At 40.7% G+C, this 18,720-nt stretch overlaps 1 protein-coding gene across 1 annotated transcript in view; it reads left to right on the forward strand.

The window, feature by feature from the left end:
- The window catches only part of GPC6 (glypican 6), a 1,236,352-nt gene that overhangs the window by 1,107,158 nt on the left and 110,474 nt on the right, over positions 1–18,720 (forward strand). The window contains exon 5 of the mRNA XM_005909238.3: positions 7,232–7,362. Within this exon, the coding sequence (XP_005909300.1) occupies positions 7,232–7,362 (131 nt within the window). The remainder of the gene's footprint in view (positions 1–7,231; positions 7,363–18,720) is intronic.

Below are 18,720 nucleotides of genomic sequence, written 5' to 3' on the forward strand. Positions count from 1 at the left end.
GGAAAGTGAGTCAGAATTTATAGTGATCCTTAATTGGCAAAGGGGCACCATGTGAGAAAACACTGAAGTTTTGTATCTCTTGGTATAATGAACTCATCCATCAAAAAGCAGCTACTATGAAAATATTAATTTAACATACAAAAAAGTACCAGTTATACATCTTAAAGGCATTCATGTATATTTTACGACCCAGCTCCTCACATCACTTGCTGTCAATACATCCACCAAAATATCTTGCCAGGTGGTCCTCTCCTTTCTGCTTCTACTGCCCAGAGATAGTGCCATATAGCTGCTAAACTTTGTTGTGCGCCAGGCCTTGTGCTAACATCTTTCCAGGCACTATCTCATTTGATTCCTCATGCACACTATAGGTGGAGGTTGTCACAATCTCTACTTCATAGATGAAGAAAATGGGACTCTGTGAATTAAGTGACACATGTTATCTCTCAGACTTTCAATGGATGAACCTAAATGGAAACTGAATCACCTGACTCCATCTAACCAGAGTTGGGTTTACTCACTCCTAACCAGAAAGTCCATGCTGACGTGAGTGGAATGCCTTGACCCCGAGGTGCAGCTTTGCCTGCACCCTTTGAGTGGGCACATTCTTGCTGAGCTGCTACACACGCCTCTTGTGCTAAAAGGGTCATCATATCTCTCTCTGCATCAAAACCTTATGCTAAGATACCAGCTACTTCTGTTGTTGTTTACTCGCTAAGTTGTGTCCAGCTCTTTTGTGACCCGCCATGCTCCTCTGTCCATGGGATTTCTCAGGCAAGAATACAGGAGTGGATTGCCATTTCCTCCTCCAGGGGATCTTGCTGACCCAGGGAGCAAACCTGAGTTTCCTGCATGGCAGGCTGATTCTTTACCACTAAGCCCCCAGGGAAGCCCCCAGTTACTTCTGCTGCTGCTGCTAAGTCACTTCAGTCGTGTCCAACTCTGTGCAACCCCAGAGACGGCAGCCCACCAGGCGCCCCCATCCCTGGGACTCTCCAGGCAAGAACACTGCAGTGGGTTGCCATTTCCTTCTCCAATGCATGAAAGTGAAAAGTGAAAGGGAAGTCGCTCAGTCGCATCCGACTCTTAGCGACCCCATGGACTGCAGCCTACCAGGCTCCTCCATCCATGGGATTTTCCAGGCAAGAGTACTGGAGTGGGATGCCATTGCGTTCTCCGACTCCGTCTAAATAACATTAGAAACAAAAGTTATGTATACTGCTTGAGCAAGACAATAGTCTTTTGTTTAAAGAGAAACAAAACGGACAACACGGAAGCTATGCACAGAAAGGACCAGCTGGTCATTAGCTGACATACTCAAACTGGCCTAGTTTAATTGGCAATAGATAACAGCTCCAAGAGCATAGTTAAAAATAATGTTCCGAATATTTCAAAATATAAATGGCACGGAGATAATTAAGATAGCATAGGATGGCAGCCTCTGGAGGAAGTTATGACCATGTTCTGACTTAATTGGTTTCAGAGAAACTTACCAACTACTGCCTTGGTGTCATAAAAGTCTTGTGTGTTTTCTTTGCTTTGGGAGGAGAGAGAGGCATGGTTTCCCTGGCCCCAAAGGAGAGAAAAGATTCTCCTGACACTTGGGGAGCTTGACTGCTGACAGACTTGCCCAGCAGGTGGGAGGCACACCAGTCAAGCGGGGATGTGCTTGGCTGCTCAGTGGGCCACGGAGGTACCACGCAGATCCTCTCACCATCTGGGCTCTGCGGCACGAGGAAGAGCCACCATCCGCTTGCACGCTGGTTCCAAGTCCCAGCGCTGAGGACTCAGGCTGCCCTTCACTGCTACTTTCTCACCTTGCAGTGTGTCTAAACTAGACTCCTAAAGGCAGCTGCTGTGAGCATAACCTTTACATGGAAGCACAAAATATTAGAGGAATTTTCTGAAAAGCTGCTTTTCTTTTTGTGACCCTGGGGAATCCCGTCATATATATTTAGAACAATGGAAAAGGGGATTTTGTTGGGGGCAGGGATGATTATATTGTAAGGAGACATATATATTTTTTCTGCTTATGGTTGTCTGTTGTTGCTGTGTTGTACGGTCGCAAAGTCATGTCCAACTCTTTGTGATCCCATGAACTGCAACATGCCAGGCTTTCCTGTCCTTCACTGTCTCCCAGGGCTTGCTCAAAGTCATGTCTATTGAGCCACTGATGCCATCCGACCAGCTCATCCTCTGTTGCCCCTTTATCCTCCTATTTATCTGGCCCTCTGTCAACCAACCTGTTTTCACAAACAACTTTGTAATAGAGAATTTTAAGTCCAGAAAACCAGTACTTACTTTCCTCTGCTAGCCTTGCTCTCATTCTGACCAAAAACCTGGGTGTGACTATGATCAGTGCACACATGTTATTTTATCCAAATATTTCCACACAATTTTATCTGTGCTTTTCCAAGATTCGGAAGAATGCATGTATTTCTTTATGAAAGCAACACAGTGTTTCAGTATATTGGTATATATTATACTAGTTAACGATTTATCAACAGATAATTCAGTTAATAAGAACTTCTGTAGTTGATCAACACAATGTGCTGTGCATAGTCGCTCAGCTGTGTCTGACTCTGCACCCCTATGAACTGTAGCCCGCCAGGCTCCTCTGTCCATGGGGATTCTCCAGACAAGAATACTGGAGTGGGTTGCCATGCCCTCCTCCAGGGGATCTTCCCAACCCAAGGATCAAACTCAGGTCTCCTGCACTGCAGGCAGATTCTTTACCATCTGAGCCACCATTCTTTGTGTGTGTGTGGTTAAAAAAAAAAAAAAACACATAACATGAAATCCACCCTCTTAACAAATGTTTCAGGGTACAATACAGTATGGTTAACTCCATGCACATTGCTACTCTTAATAATGGTTCTGAGGTTTTGAGTCAATCATTGAGTCTTCAAAGGAGAATCTAATTTTCCTTTGTAAAGTGATTTTTTAATGAATTTTTTAAAAATTAGTAATAGCCTAAACCAGATAGCTTAAAGTAGCATATTATGACTGGTGATCTAAATTAAAAGGAAAATAAGCTACTATATAAAATAAACAACATGATCTTACTATATAGCACAAGAAACTATAGTCAATAGCCAGTAATAAACCATGAAGGAAAAGAATATGAAAACAGTGCATGCATATGTATGTATAAGTGAATCACTTTGCTGTATACCAAAAGTAACATAGTGAATCAGCTATACTTCAATAATAAATAAATTTTTAGAAATCAATAAATATATATTTATTTACAGCAAAAATGTATCACCTTAAATTAATTTGTGTAAAAAGCAAATGAATCAAGATGAAAAATGGAACTTCAAGGCCAAGCAATCTGAATGAATATGGCCATTTGGTAACATGTTTAATAAACGGGATCATCAGTAGGATGGCCTGTTTCCAAGGTCAAGGAGGCAAATGGGGTCAAAAAAGAGGAGCTGAGTTTGCAGATCCAGGAAGCAAAAAGCTGAGCTCTGTGGTGACAGAGGAACACGGAACTAAAGATTGAAATCACCAAAGAGAAACTCCTTGACTTTATGATATGAATCGAATGGCTTTGTGCCTTACCTGTTAAAGGGAATGTCAGGTAAAGAGGGACTGGTTGAATTTAAACAAGAGAAACTTCTCAGAGATATTTTAGACCCCGTCATTGCAAATTGAGACAATATACTGATTCCTTATGATCCAATGCAAAGCTCGTCCTTTCTACCCAGAACACAACTGACTAAGACATCCGATATAGCTAATGTTATTACTGTCTCAACTCAACCCATTCCTGTTGGATAAATATTCCATGATAGGCCAGTACTCTTTGTGTAATGATTTATTCAAATACTTCTCTAAAACATACAATTAAGGATCCCATAGTTATCACTTCCTTTAACTGCATACAGTGGATGACTCCCTAGGGCCAATTCTTTTTCCTTTATAAGGATTCCTTGTCCTTCTATTTTAATAGCAGGAGACACCTGTCTAGAGAATCATGGGCTTCCCTGGTGGCCCAAATGGTAAAGAATCTGCCTGCAAAGCAGGAGACCCAGATTCCATCCCTGGGTCAGGAAGATCCCCTGAAGAAGGGAACGGCTACCAACTCTAATACTCTTACCTGGAGAGTTCCATGGACAGAAGAGCCTGACAGGCTACAGTCCATGGGTTGCAAAGAGTCGGACATGACTGAGAGACTATCACTTTCCTGTCTAGAGAAACTTGCTCATCTGTCATAATTAATCTTCATCAAAAAGCCTCTTGAAGAGTCTAACAATACAGGGGATTATTTTTATAAATACACAAAATAGATATAAAAACATAAAAGAAACAGAGCAACTTTCAGGGCAACTTTCAAAGCCTTAAAGAAAGGACTTTCTTGGTGTTCCAGGGACTTAGACTTCACTCTCCCAATGCAGAAGACCTGGGTTTATATGCTGCAAATAAAGTTCCCACAGGATGCAACTGAAAGATCCTGCATGCCACAATGAAGATCAAAGATCCCTGTGCCACAACTAAGACCAGGGCAGCCAAATAAGTAAATAAACAGACAAAAACTAAAGGAGAAGACATCTTTTTTTGGTTGGGGGAGGACTTGCCCTACAGCTAGCAGGGCCTTAGTTTCCCAACCAAGGATGGAACCAATGCCCTCGGCAGTGAAAGCAAGGGGTCTTAACCACTGGATCACTAGGAAAATCCACCAAAACATCTTTAATATCCAAATACTACAACCAAACAGTGTGCATCCTCTGTCCATTGTTGTTCCATTGCTCCATCATGTCTGACTCTTTGCAACCCCGTGGACTGCAGCACGCCAGGCTTCCCCATCCTTCACTGTCTCCCTGAGTTTGCTCAAACTCATGTCCATTGAGTCAGAAATGCCATCCAACCATCTTATCCTCTGTCGATCCATCTCCTTTTCAATCCTTCCCAGCATCAGGGTTTTTTCAAATGAATCAGTTCTTCACATCAGGTAGTCAAAGTATTGGAACTTCAGCTTCAGCATCCGTCCTTCCAATGAATATTCAGGGTTGACTTTCTTTAGGATGGACTGGTTGGATCTCCTTGCAGTCCAAGGGACTCTCAAGGATCTTGTCCAGCACCACAGTTCAAGAGCATTAGTTGCCAGACTATTAGGTCATGAAGATCCAGAGAAATGACCACTTTGTTGTAAGGTTCTGATGTGACATTCACAAATAGGTCTGTGATAAGGGGGGGAAAATCAGCAAATTTGTTATTAGAGTTTATAATGAGTCTTTGTTCACACTTCAGTTTCCCATGTCATTGTCCATGAGAGTAATATGGACCAAGCACTGGGGGTGAGGATGGAAGCAGGACCTCCTGATTTTCTAGTGTGGCTCTGGATGCTTCTAGTCTCCATCATTCCATAGCAAGGAGATCAAGGACCCAGGTGTGAGGTCTGGCAGAGACAGCCTGTTGATACTGTCAAAGCTGATGTTTTTCACAAACCCTGGTGCCCTTTAAAGACGTGACTCTGCTTCCCAGACAGTCCTTTCTTATAAAAATTCATCTATCTTAAAAGGCTTTTCACTTGCCTAATTCATACCTACTTATAACCCTGAAAAATGTTTGATGTTGGCCTTTGGTGGAGCATGGTAGGATATGTAATAAAAATAAAATTTGTTTTCTTCACACCAATGCTATGAAGCAGCTACTATAAACAGTATGTTACATTAATAATATGTTACATTTAGAAAGCAGATTATACAATATCCACACAGTATATTTTCAGTTGCATGCTTAAAATATTCATGCACAAAGGGGGAAAAAAACAACATAGGGCATATACCAAAGTGTTTATAGTGTTATTCTGGGAAGTGGGATTGTGGGTGTATTTCTCTCCTTCATGTTTCTTTTCTATATTTTCTAAGTGTCTGATGATAAACATGTATTCATTTGAAAGGGGCAACATTTTAAGATTGGTTTCCAAGTGCTTTACCAATTGAAAACCCTGACAAATTTTGAGGCAACATGTTAAAAGTCTAGGCTGTTCTGTCTTTCATTGTAGCTGCTGGTCTCAAATGGACAGTGTTAATTATATTTAAATTAGTTAAAGGGAAAATAATTTATTCACCATTTAATTATTCAGTCACATTTGCCACATTTCAAGTTTCAGTAGCCACATTTTCATCATACAGAAAATTCTATTCCACAGTCCTGATGGAGACAAGTTAGCAAACTATGCTGGTTACCAACCTGGGCCAATTTGCAGTGGCAAAGGAATGGTCCTCCTTATCACTTATTATTATTACAGTGCCACTCATTATAGACACTGGGAGAGTCCTCATCCGAGGTCCCTTTATGCGCTTCACTAATCTTTGGCCCAGTGAGCTAGAGATTTCTCCCACAGTCATCCGGGTGTTAGTGGCAGGTTGGGAACCCAGAGCAACTCACCCCTATTTTATAACTCTCATCTCCTTATCATTGTGACAATCTTCTCCAGAAAACTAAATCTTCCCAAGCTGTACTTCAGTTCAGTATCATTTCATAGACATTTTTGAAAGCTTACAATGTGATAGACACAGTAATAAGCCTTAAATATGAAAAACCAGAGACTTCCCTGGTGGTTCAGACAGTAAAGAATCAGCCTGCAATGCAGGAAACCCAGGTTCAATCCCTGGGTTGGGAAGATCCCCCAGAGAAGGGAATGGCTACCCACTCCAATATTCTTGACTGGAGAAAAACCAAGGAAGAGAAGTTTCTCTATTCCTAAAGTGTAACAAGGTGTTAAAAACAGGGCATGCTAGATAGAGTGACACCACCAAGTAGGGACAAGTCTGTTCTTGGAAAATCTAGCAATGCTTCCTCCACCTAGTTATGCTTGAGTCTTGACATTTGAACATCCTCCAGACTCTCAAATTTACACTTCAATAGTCTCCATGTTCTCCATACTCCAGAAGAAAAGAGATTAACTCCACTTTTGAACCTGATCTAATTTTTTTTAAACTTCACTTGAAAGAGCTAGGTATATTCAACTCTTTTAATTTGAACTTACTTTCTCATTTTGGGGCCAGGTTCTATACTTGTAAAATAGTTTTAAACCTTCAAGTGAAATAAAATACTCTTTTAAAACTGAGTCATCCATTCCATTTTGAACTATATAAAAGCAAATACCAAATTTGAATGAGTGATCATTTTTCAGCCAGTCATGTGGGAAGTGTTGCAACACAGGTTAGAAGCTGGAGTTCCCAGTTCTCAAATCAATCATGTTCCTATATTTTAACAGATGCCATGCTCTTGGTGGCAGAGCGACTGGAAGGACCATTCAACATTGAGTCGGTCATGGACCCAATAGACGTCAAGATCTCTGAAGCCATTATGAACATGCAGGAAAACAGCATGCAAGTGTCTGCAAAGGTATTTGCCTTAGTCATTTATCTAATAAGCAAAGGGTAGTCACCTAAAAACGAAGTAACTAGATACGTTGACTGGGATTGCAAACTCTAATATGTTGTCCGTGAGCTTTTCCTGTCGCATGACAAATTTGCTACTTCATTAAAACTGTCTAACAAAATGGCATTAAGAAAGGAAATAAGCTTTTCCTTTGCAGTTCCTCAATGATGAAGAAATTATTGGCTGCTAAAAAGTTTTAGAGAGCCCCAAGTATATTGACTAATCCCTCACATTTGTGAGCAATTTGGGGAAAAGTTGCTTTTTAATGGTTGTGATTTCTGCACACCCTCACCCTATTCTCTCTCTCTAGGAACTTCTAATTACGTCCTCAGCTGTGCAAACCAGGCAAATGTTCCCTCCGTTCACTCGTAAATTATTAAACATTCCATCTGACTTCCTTTTTTAAGACGATAATGTAACCCTCATTAATGAATCGTCAGAGGAAAATGCCGCTTTGTATAAAGTCAAACACACATTTTTAAAAAATAGTAAGTTTTTATAAATCAAACAAGACAGATTCTGGATTTTCAGCTGCAGAACATAAATATCAAGTGCACAATTTTTAAAATTTTTAGAAAAATTTTATTGGAGTATAGTTGATTTACAATGTTGTGTTAATTTCAGGTGCAGCCAAGTGAATCAGTCATATACATGCGTATATCCGCTCTTTTTAAAATTCTTTTTCCATATACGCCATTACAAAGTATTGAGTAGATAGAGTTCCCTGTGCTCTACAGTAGGTCCTTATTAGTTATTTATTTTATATATAGTATTATGTATATGTCGGTCTGTCTAGTCAAGGCTATGGTTTTTCCTGTGGTCATGTATGGAGGTGAGAGTTGGACTATGAAGAAGGCTGAGCACCGAAGAATTGATGCTTTTGAACTGTGGTGTTGGAGAAGACTCTTGAGAGTCCCTTGGACTGCAAGGAGATCCAACCAGTCCATTCTGAAGGAGATCAGCCCTGGGATTTCTTTGGAAGGAATGATGCTAAAGCTGAAACTCCAGTACTTTGGCCACCTCATGCAAAGAGTTGACTCATTGGAAAAGACTCTGATGCTGGGAGGGATTGGGGGCAGGAGGAGAAGGGGACAACAGAGGATGAGATGGCTGGATTGCATCACTGACTCGATGGACGTGAGTCTGATTGAACTCCGGGAGTTGGTGATAGACAGGGAGGCCTGGCGTGCTGCGATTCATGGGGTCGCAAGGAGTCAGACAGGACTGAGCGACTGAACTGACCTGATCTGATCCCAATTTTCTAATTTATCACTCCCCCTCTTACCTCCTGGTAACCAGAAGTTTGTTTTCTACATCTTTCAGTCTATTTCGGATTTGTAGATAAGTTCACTTGTCCTATTTTTTCAGAATCCTCATATAAGTGATATCATATGATATTTGTCTTTCTCTGTCTGACTTACTTTACTCAGTGTGACAGCCTCTAGGTCCATCCATGATGCCACAAACGGCATTATTTCATTTTTATTATTTCGTTCATTATTTTGTTCTCTCTTATGACGGAGCAATATGCCACTGTACATAAGTACCACCTCTTCTTTATCCATTTCTCTGTTGATGGACATTTAAGTTGCTTCCGTGCCCTCAGAATGGGAGAAAATATTTGCAAAAAATTATTAAAGCAACTGACAAAGGATTAATCTCCAAAATATATAAACAGCTTATATAGCTTGATATAAAAAAGAAACAAATAACCCAATCAAAAAGTGGGGGGAAGATCTAAATAGACATTCCTCCAAAGAAGATATACAGGCCAGTAGGCACCTGAAAAGATGCTCAATAATACACATTATTAGAGAAATGCAAATCAAAATGACAATGAGGTATCACTTTATATCAATCAGAATGGTCAAAAATTATCAAAAAATCTGCATACAATAAATGCTGGAGAGGGTGTGGAGAAAAGGAAACCTTCCTACACTGTTGGTGGGAATTGAACCTGATATAGCCACTATGGAGAACAGTATGCGCGTGAGTGTGTGTGTGAGTGTATGTGTGTGTGTGTGTGTGTGCACACGCCTGTGTGTGCTCAGTCATGTCCGACTCTCTGCGACCCCCTGGACTATAGCCTGCCAAGCTCCTCTGTCCATAGGATTTTCCAGGTAAGAATACTGGAGTGGGTTGCCATTTCCTTCTCCAGGGTATCTTCCCTACCCAGAGATCAAATCCGTGTCTCCTGTGTCTTCTGCATTGTAGGGCAGGTTCTTTACTACTGAGCCACCTGAGAAGCCCTCGGAGAACAGTATAGAGGTTCCTTAAAAAACTAAAAGTATAGCAACATATGACCCAGCAATCCCACTCAAGGGCATATATTCAGAGAAAACCATAATTCGAAAAGATATGTGCACCCCAATGGTCATTGCAGCACTACTTACAATATCCAGGAAATGGAAGTGCACAATTTTTATTTATCCCCACCCAGTTGAAAACAAATAGGACCCACCATAAGCAAAATTTAAAAGTTTGAAATGAGTCTCCAGCCTTTCCTTCATCACCCCTTTTATCCACACTGATGACCACACAATGCCCTTCTGTTCGTTTTTACCAGTCTCCCTGTTCTGAAACACTACCCAAAACTGCACCGGTCCTTTAAAGCTGATGATGGAGTGATTGCATTTTAACTGAAAGTTATTCATATAAAAATATGTCAGACAAAGAGCTGCAAATACTAACTCTCTTCAGTATTTAAACTCCTTTGTGAAAAAGATTTCAAATATAATCAAGGAGAAAGAGAGAGGTGGTGGTGAAAAATTGCAGAGCAGAAAGAAACCCATGGAATCTGACGAGGTCTCCTTGGCTGAGTGTGAATCAGACTAGCTTTGGACTTTTCAGGGAGCACTGGTAGAAAATAGGATGAGAAAGAATCTGGCCTGGGCCCCTTTCTCTCTCTTTGAAAGATGAGAGGGGCTGAGAGTTTCATAATCCTAACTTCCAGGTTTTAGTGCGCTTCGGTTGCGTCTGTGCTCAGTCACTTCAGTCATGTGATCCTTCAGGACTGTATCCTGCCAGGCTCTTCTGTCCATGGATTCTCCAGGCTAGAATACTGGAGTGGGTTACCATTTCCTTCTCCAGGGGATCTTTCCCAAGAGGGATTGAATCCACATCTCTTGCACTGGCAGGCAAGTTCTTCACCACTAGCCAACCAGTCCATTCTAAAGGAGATCAGTCCTGGGTGTTCTTTGGAAGGACTGATGATAAAGCTGAAACTCCAGTACTTTGGCCACCTCATGCGAAGAGTTGACTCATTGGAAGAGACTCTGATGCTGGGAGGGATTGGGGACAGTAGGAGAAGGGGATGACAGAGGATGAGATGGCTGGATAGCATCACCTACTCAATGGACATGCTGCTGCTGCTGCTAAGTCGCTTCAGTCGCATCCGACTCTGTGCGACCCCATAGACAGGAGCCTATTAGGTCCACTGTCCCTGGGATTCTCCAGGCAAGAACACTGGAGCGGGTTGCCATTTCCTTCTCCAATGTATGAAAGTGAAAAGTGAAAGTGAAGTCGCTCAGTCGTGTCTGACTCTTAGCGACCCCATGGACTGCAGCCTACCAGGCTCCTCCGTCCATGGGATTTTCGAGGCAAGAATACTGGAGTGGGGTGCCATTGCCTTCTCCACAATGGACATGAGTTTGAGTGAACTCCAGGAGTTGGTGATGGACAGGGAGGTCTGGCGTGCTGTGATTCATGGGGTGGCATAGAGTTGGACATGACTGAGCGACTGAACTGAACTGAGGGCTACCTGGGAGCTTGTGTTAACCTGTGTAAAAGAAAAAAACAAGAATGCTCCAAAGTTCTATCACCTATTGAAAAAATAGCATATTTGGGAGTTCCATGAAATCTATTTTCTTTCTTTCCTGTGGGGGTGGGGGGAGCAGTTATCTATCCCTCTCAAATCTATTGCCTAGAAACCAACTAATGTTATTTTTTTTTTAACTTTTTAAAATTTTGTATTGTGGTATAGCCAATTAACAGTGTTATGATAATTTCAGTTGAACAGCAAAGGGACTCAGTCATACATATACATGTATGCATTCTCCCCCAAACTCCCCTCCCATCCAGGCTGCCACATAACATTGAGCAGAGTTCCCTGTTGCAGTAGGTCCCTGTTGGTTATCCATTTTAAATGTAGCAGTGCATACATATTCATCCCAAACTCCCTAACTATCCCTTCCTCCCAGCAAACATAAGTTCATTCCTCTAAGTCTGTGAGTCTCTTTCTGTTTTGTAAGTAAGTTCATTTGGTGGTTCAGATGGTAAAGGATCGGCCTGCAATGCAGGAGATACACATCAATCCCTGGACTGGGACAATCCCCTGAAGAAGGAAATGGCGATCCACTTCAGTTTTCTTGTCTGGAGAATCCCATGGACAGAGGAACCTGGCAGGCTACAGTCCATGGTTGCAAAGAGTCAGACATGACTGAGCACATGCGCACCCAGAGTCACACAGTCTTAATGTAGAGAAAAGGAGATGGAATGAGTTAGGAAGAAGAAACAAGAGGACAGCTAAGCTAAGCTCTGCAGGAAAGAGGAATGGGAGGTGGCGTCTGATCTTGAGGACAGTATGGAGAAAGGACCAAAGCCAACTTTTAATATAGTGGAGGGGAGGGTGAGTAAGTGGCTGAAATTTGGACAAATTTAGCAGGAAACACCAACAGGATCTGCTGATGGAGTGGACATGTTCTGAAAAAGGTTTCATTTCTTCAAGGCAATGGAATTCGGAAACATGTAGTTTCATTTTCCATATAAGCCAAATCCATGAAATTATGCATGAACTCAAGTCTAAAATCTACATTCTCACTAGGAACAGAACCAGATGGCTAAATTTTTCCTTTTGCCAAAGAACCCTCAGTCATTTTTGATAAACAGTCCTGTCAAATTGGAAATTCTGAATTTCCAGTCTTTGGATGGAGTATTCACATAACCAGTGACTAGGTTAATTTCTGATAGAGAGCTTCTGGTCTCTTTCCTAAATGCAAGGGCCAGACACCCTGAGAGCTGTGAAGCTTACAAATTAAAATCACTTCTTACTCCAGGTTTGACTGGCAACTTCTCCTTGGAAAATCATTTACCTTATTACAGCAGTTACTCATGGAAGCCATTCCTAGAGTCTTGTTAAGTAAAGCAGCAGTGTTTATAACTGGCAGCTCATATTTGTTGAACACTTACTGCCAGGACTCTACTGTGCATTACATGGTTTATATTATGTAATATTTATAACAATGCTTACAATGAGATAGGTCTTCTCCCTTATTTTCCAGATAACACAATCTAAGGCTAAGAAAAGTTAGGGAACTTACAAAGGTCACACGGTGTGTGAAGGAGTACACAGAGGAGTGGCTGACTCCAGAGACCACGTTGCTCATCATTGCATTTTAATGATGCAGGTTCCTAAAAAGCCAATCCCACACAAGGGCAGGATTCAGCAAACATTTGCTGAATAGATCAAGTATTAAAGGAAAGTTCAGTAGCTTTCAGTAAAAACGTGCCCAAGACAGTAAGGAAACAGAGTCAGCAAAGCCAGGAGAATTCAAGTTTTCTACCTTTCTCTCTGATTCCCTTTGCAACTATACCTAAAACTTCTCAACATGCCAAAGACTAATGAAATATTTCTCTTATTAGCTCATTATTCATGCTTCCAACCCTTCCTAGGGTGTTAATAGTACCAAATATGAAATTCTTCTTTTTCTCCCTTCTATCTGAAGGCAAAGATAAACACATTAGTTTCAGATATGAAATGCCCCTGTACTGCAGTGTGTGTGTGTGTGTGTGTTAGTTGCTCAGTCATGTCTGACTCTTTGCAGCCCCATGGACACTTCAGACTTCTCTGTCCATAGGATTCTCCAGGCAAGAATACTGGAGTGGGTAGCCATTCCCTTCTCCAGGGGATCTTCCTGACCCAGGGACTGAATCTAGGTCTCCTGCATTGCAGGCAGATTGTTTACCATCTGAGCCACCAGGGAAGCCCTCCTCTAATGCAGTAGTCATCATATACATATAGGAGGGAATAGCTCATTTTTTAATTGAGTTACAGTTGATATACAATATTATGTAAGTTTCGGGTATAGGAACAACTAAATTTTTGAATCTAATCAGTGAGATCCTGAATTAGTGAAATTACAGATTAATAAAAAGATCTATTGTCACATGTCTGTTCAGACTCAAATCTTGTTTTAGATCTGTTTTTTTTTTCTTTTTCTTTTTTCTTTTTTAAATTTTATTTTAGTTTTAAACTTTACATAATTGTATTAGTTTTGCCAAATATCAAAATGAATCCGCCACAGGTAGATCTGTTTTTAAAGGCATAGTCATATCCTTTTTCCTCTCCCATTTAGCCCACAGCTAAGCTGTTTGGGGATAAGACACATGGACATTCCTTTAAAAAAATACATTAATTCTTTGTTACTGTTCAGTTGCTAAGATTGTGTTCGACTCTTTGTGAATGCAACATGCCAGGCTTTACAGTCTTTCACCATCTCCCAGAGTTTGCACAAACTCTTGTCCATTGAGTCAGTGATGCCATCCCACTATCTTATCCTCTGTTGCCCACTTCTACTCCCACTCTCAAGCTTTCCAAGCATCAGAGTCTTTTCCAATTAGTCAGCTCTTTGCATCAGGTGGTCAAAGTATTGGAGTTTCAGCATCAGTCCTTCCAATGAATATTCAGGGTTGATTTCCTTTAGGATTGACTGGTTTGATCTCCTTGCTGTCCAAGGGACTCTCAAGAATGTTCTCCAGCACCACAGTTCAAAAGCATCAATTCTTTGGGGCTAAACCTTCGTGGTCCAACTCTCATATCCATACATGACTACTGGAAAAACCATAGCTTTAACTATACAGACATTAGTCAGCAGAGTGATGTCTCTGCTTCTTAATACACTGTCTAAATTGTCATAGCTTTTCTTCCAAGGATAAAGCATCCTTTCATGGCTATACATTGGCTATTCCAAGTTCTATAATCAAGTACAATAGTTTGGTAATAACATTATGGCATTTATTTCAAACTCTTGTGTATCCTTTACATAATATTATGTTGTGTATGTTACTTATAATTATATAGGGAAGCTCCATATTAACATATAATATTGCTTATATGTGTGTGTGTATATGTGTATATGTGTGTTTGTGTGTATAAGACTAGGGACATTAAGATATTAAAATTTACTTGATTCCATTTTTTGTACAAATAATCACTTAGTAACATTGACAATCATCATAGTTACTGTTGGTTGGGCCCCTACTATATTTCATTCAATAGACACCCTTCATGTACCAGGCACAAGAAATATCAGTTCAGTTCAGTCACTCAGTCATGTCTGACTCTTTGCAACCCCATGAATTGCAGCACACCAGGCCTCCCTGTCCATCACCAACTCCCGGAGTCCACCCAAACCCATGTCCATTATGTCGGTGATGCCATCCAAGCATCTCATCCTCTATCATCCCCTTCTCCTGCCCTCAATCTTTCCCAGCATCAGGGTCTTTTCAAATGAGTCAGCTCTCCCCATCAGGTGGCCATAGTAGAGGACAAAACAAATTCTCTGCACAAACATCAGTCTCTTTTTAGATGCCTTATGTATTTATTTCAAGTCCTCTGCAATCTTGTAGAGTATTCATTTCCTCATTGTATAAGTAAAGAGTGTTATGTTTAGACAGATTAAGTTGCTTATCTGAGGTCAGGAATCTAAGAAGCAACAGAGCTGGGATCACAGCCTAGAACTGTCTGATCCAAAGAAAAAGATTATCCCAGCATGCCACAGTTTTCTCGGTATGAATCTCCCCACCAGGACCAGATGCACTGCAGCATTGGAGGAACCAGCCATCTAAGGGAAGGCTGTTGCCAGAAGCCTGCTACTAATGATGATGCAAATGATGAGTATTTCTGATTAATAGGGAAACCTACTGAAGAGAAACACAAGTTGCTAGTTCTTCAAGCTCCAGCCAACACTTATTACATTCACTAAGTTCACAGTCTTTATCAAAGACAAGAAAGGGTCCTCATTATCCCACCACTTCTTTACCCACACAAATCAAAGGAGCTCTGTACTTACAGGTTTGAGAAAATTCTCCAGAGGAAAGGAGAACAAAACTTGCTGAGTATCTGCCTGTGAATTTCAGATGTGTTGATAATCTCTTTCCTCTCCTATCAGGAAAGATGAAGCTGATCTCACTCTATATAATTTAACTGTATTAGGAATAATTTCAAATGTAATCCAGGAAAGGATTGGTTTGTCAGATACAATCTAAATTAAGAAGGGAGACTTATTAAATTCCAATTGAAACCATCCATTCAATTAATACTTAGTACAGACTAGGGCAGAATCTATTACAGAAGAGCAGCATGGCCTTCAGTTACTTAATTTTCTCCTGACAATTCTTTCTGAATCTACAGCTCAGATAAAGATGAAAAAAACTAAGAGAACAGAAAGGAGAATATAATACTTTCTGCCTTTAGCTAATGGGTCTTAGTTTCCTCATCTGTAAAGAAAGGGGTTCTTCTAAACGTTCTCTTTCTAGCTCTATCAGTTTAGAGCTTTATGGACATTGTCTCTTCAGTATTAACTAGGTTTTTTTGGCATCCAGATACTTTTCTTTTCTCTGCGTCTTTTTCCTTTTAAAGCATTCAGATATAAATAATATCTTGGAAGTTCACATGGAAAAACATATCTTCCTTCAGATATAAGAACATTGATTAGATTTAGTCTAAGTAAGTATATTTTTATCCCAATAGCAGTTTCCTTTCTTTGAGCCCCTGTAGTACACGTGTGTTTCTTAAGGCAGTGGGCACATTATTCCTTCTGTTGTGATTATTTGTATATTTATCTTCTGCTTCCCAGGATTATAATTATTTTACTCACTCTTACATTCTCCAGAAAGCCATTCTAACATGTCATTTTACACATGGAAGCCACAGTACATTTTTTGCTGGGTTGAATTCAGAACATGAAAGTGTAATGTCAGAAAGACCTCAACAATAAGGGAATAGAAAATACCTTCAAATATATTTAAAGTTAGTCTTATATCTTTAAAATAGCATCAGATTTTGACATCAGACCAACCTGGGGTCTGGTTTTTTACTAGTTGTGTGACTTGGGGCAAATTATTTATCTGTATAAACTCAATTAAGTTATACTAAAAATGAGATGCTAGTTGGATCTGCTCATAAAGTTGTTTGAGGGTGAAATGATATGATCCATGTAAAATGCTTAGTGTGGAATAAGTAAAATCAAAACCACTCATCAAAATTAAGTATTTTCATTGTTATTTTTGAAAATAATAGGTGTTGAAAATGATATATAACTTCTAAAGAACTTTGATTGTGGTTTCACCTCATCCATCATGGTCTGTGAGCTTGTCCCTAACACTGATGATCAGAAGAGTCACAAACCTGCATTTAAATCCACTCACGCATAGCGTTACTTTCAATGGCAGGGACTCCATGGAAAGTGACATATTTTTCTGCATAGCCTGAGACAAGGCACCTGGCACTGAACAAACGTCAAATCAGCAAGGCCTTTGAAGGAAAATGGGCTTGAGGGAAGAATGGACTGGATCGAGGCAGAAGCAGCAACCCAACTCCTGTCTGTGCCTGTGGGTGGCACCAATGCCATCAGAGTAAAGGTTTTTAGAGGAATATTAGTGACCTCAGCCTACCATCACCTTATTCTTACATGAAGAAGATAACTGGCCTATTCACTTGACACGTGCCTGATCTCCAAGTAAAAAGCACATGGCCCTACTCTTTATAAAGCTTTGAGCTCTATTTCTATTCCCACTTTAGTTCTGTTTTGAAAAGAAAAGAGCACACTCTCAATGGTTTCTAGATTCTGAATGTTTTTTCTGTTTATTCAAATTTCAAAGCTCATATTCTGCCTGCCAGCCCTCACTTACTTTAATAATATTCCACCAAGAAGCAGTGACCTTGAAACATCTTTGGTTCTTTGATTTCTTCATTTCACTACAGAAAACCATAATCTGTTCCTTTCCTGTTTGTAGCATGACTGGATAACAGAGCTATGTTATTTAAATGCTAGATACAGGGTGTCGGGGGGAGGGGGAGATATCATTTTTATAAAGTAAAATGAAGATTTGGAAAAAAAATGCATATAATTCATTTGTAGTAAATGCATCCAAAGCAAACTACTTTTAACTTTCTTTCCACGAAAGGTGTTTGGGAAAAAAAAAAAAAGATGTTTCTTCTCCTTTTGATGATAAAGGGAAACTTGTGACTATCTCTAACCTTTAGAGATTCATCTTAAGATATTCTTTCCCTTTAACTTCAGGGCAAAAGATGAGAAGATTACATTTAATGAAGTCTACTCCAGAGTAGGTGATTGAAACTCACGCAGTTTTTAACACTGGATGTGTTCTTAGAGCAAGATGGCCTCTTGCTTTACTGAAAGACAATCTTCTTCCAGCCTCCTCTGCCTTTAAAGAGGAGAAACTGCTTCCTTAGAACCATGCTTTCCATGGGCAGCAGATTACTGCATTAGAGGAATTTCAGTTGGCTCTGCCCCGTTCCACAGATACACAGTTATCCTCAGCTCTTAGCACTTTCCTTCTGCTGCTGCTGCTAAGTCCCTGGGATTCTCCAGACAAGAACACTGGAGTGGGTTGCCATTTCCTTCTCCAATGCATGAAAGTGAAAAGTCAAAGTGAAGTCGCTTAGTCATGTCCGAAACTCTAGCGACCCCATGGACTGCAGCCTACCAGGCTCCTCTGTCCATGGGATTTTCTAGGCAAAAGTACTGGAGTGGGGTGCCATTGCCTTCTCCGACTTTCCTTCAACTCGGGGCTATGTAGTCTGGTTTGATCTTGATAGAATCATTGCCTCAGCCAGTCCGTGGTTAAACGTGTAAAAGAGCTGCCTCTGTGAGGTTATAGCAACTTGTTCTGCCAGAAAACTTGGAACTATATATGGCTTTCTGTAGGTCTTTTTCTTCTAACACATTTTATACCTCTTTTTTAATTCACCTCCTAATTGTCCCAGCATGTGTGAGTGCTAAGTCACTTCAGTCATGTCCCACACTTTACGATCCTATGGACCATAGCCCACCTGGCTCCTCTATCCACAGGATTCTCCAGGCAAGAATACCTGAGTGGGTTGCTGTGCTCTCCTCCAGGGGATCTTCCCAACCCAGGGATCGAACCCACGTCTCTTTATCTCCTGCATTGGCAGGCGGGTTATTTACCACTAGTGCCACCTGGAAAGCCCTTATTGTCCCAGAGTGTGGGTTAGTCACTCAGTTGTGTCTGACTCTTTGTGACCCCATGGACTAGAGCCTGCCAGGCTCCTCTGTCCAT

Source organism: Bos mutus, chromosome 12, assembly GCF_027580195.1.
Source record: "Bos mutus isolate GX-2022 chromosome 12, NWIPB_WYAK_1.1, whole genome shotgun sequence".
Classification (NCBI taxonomy): Eukaryota; Metazoa; Chordata; class Mammalia; order Artiodactyla; family Bovidae; genus Bos; species Bos mutus.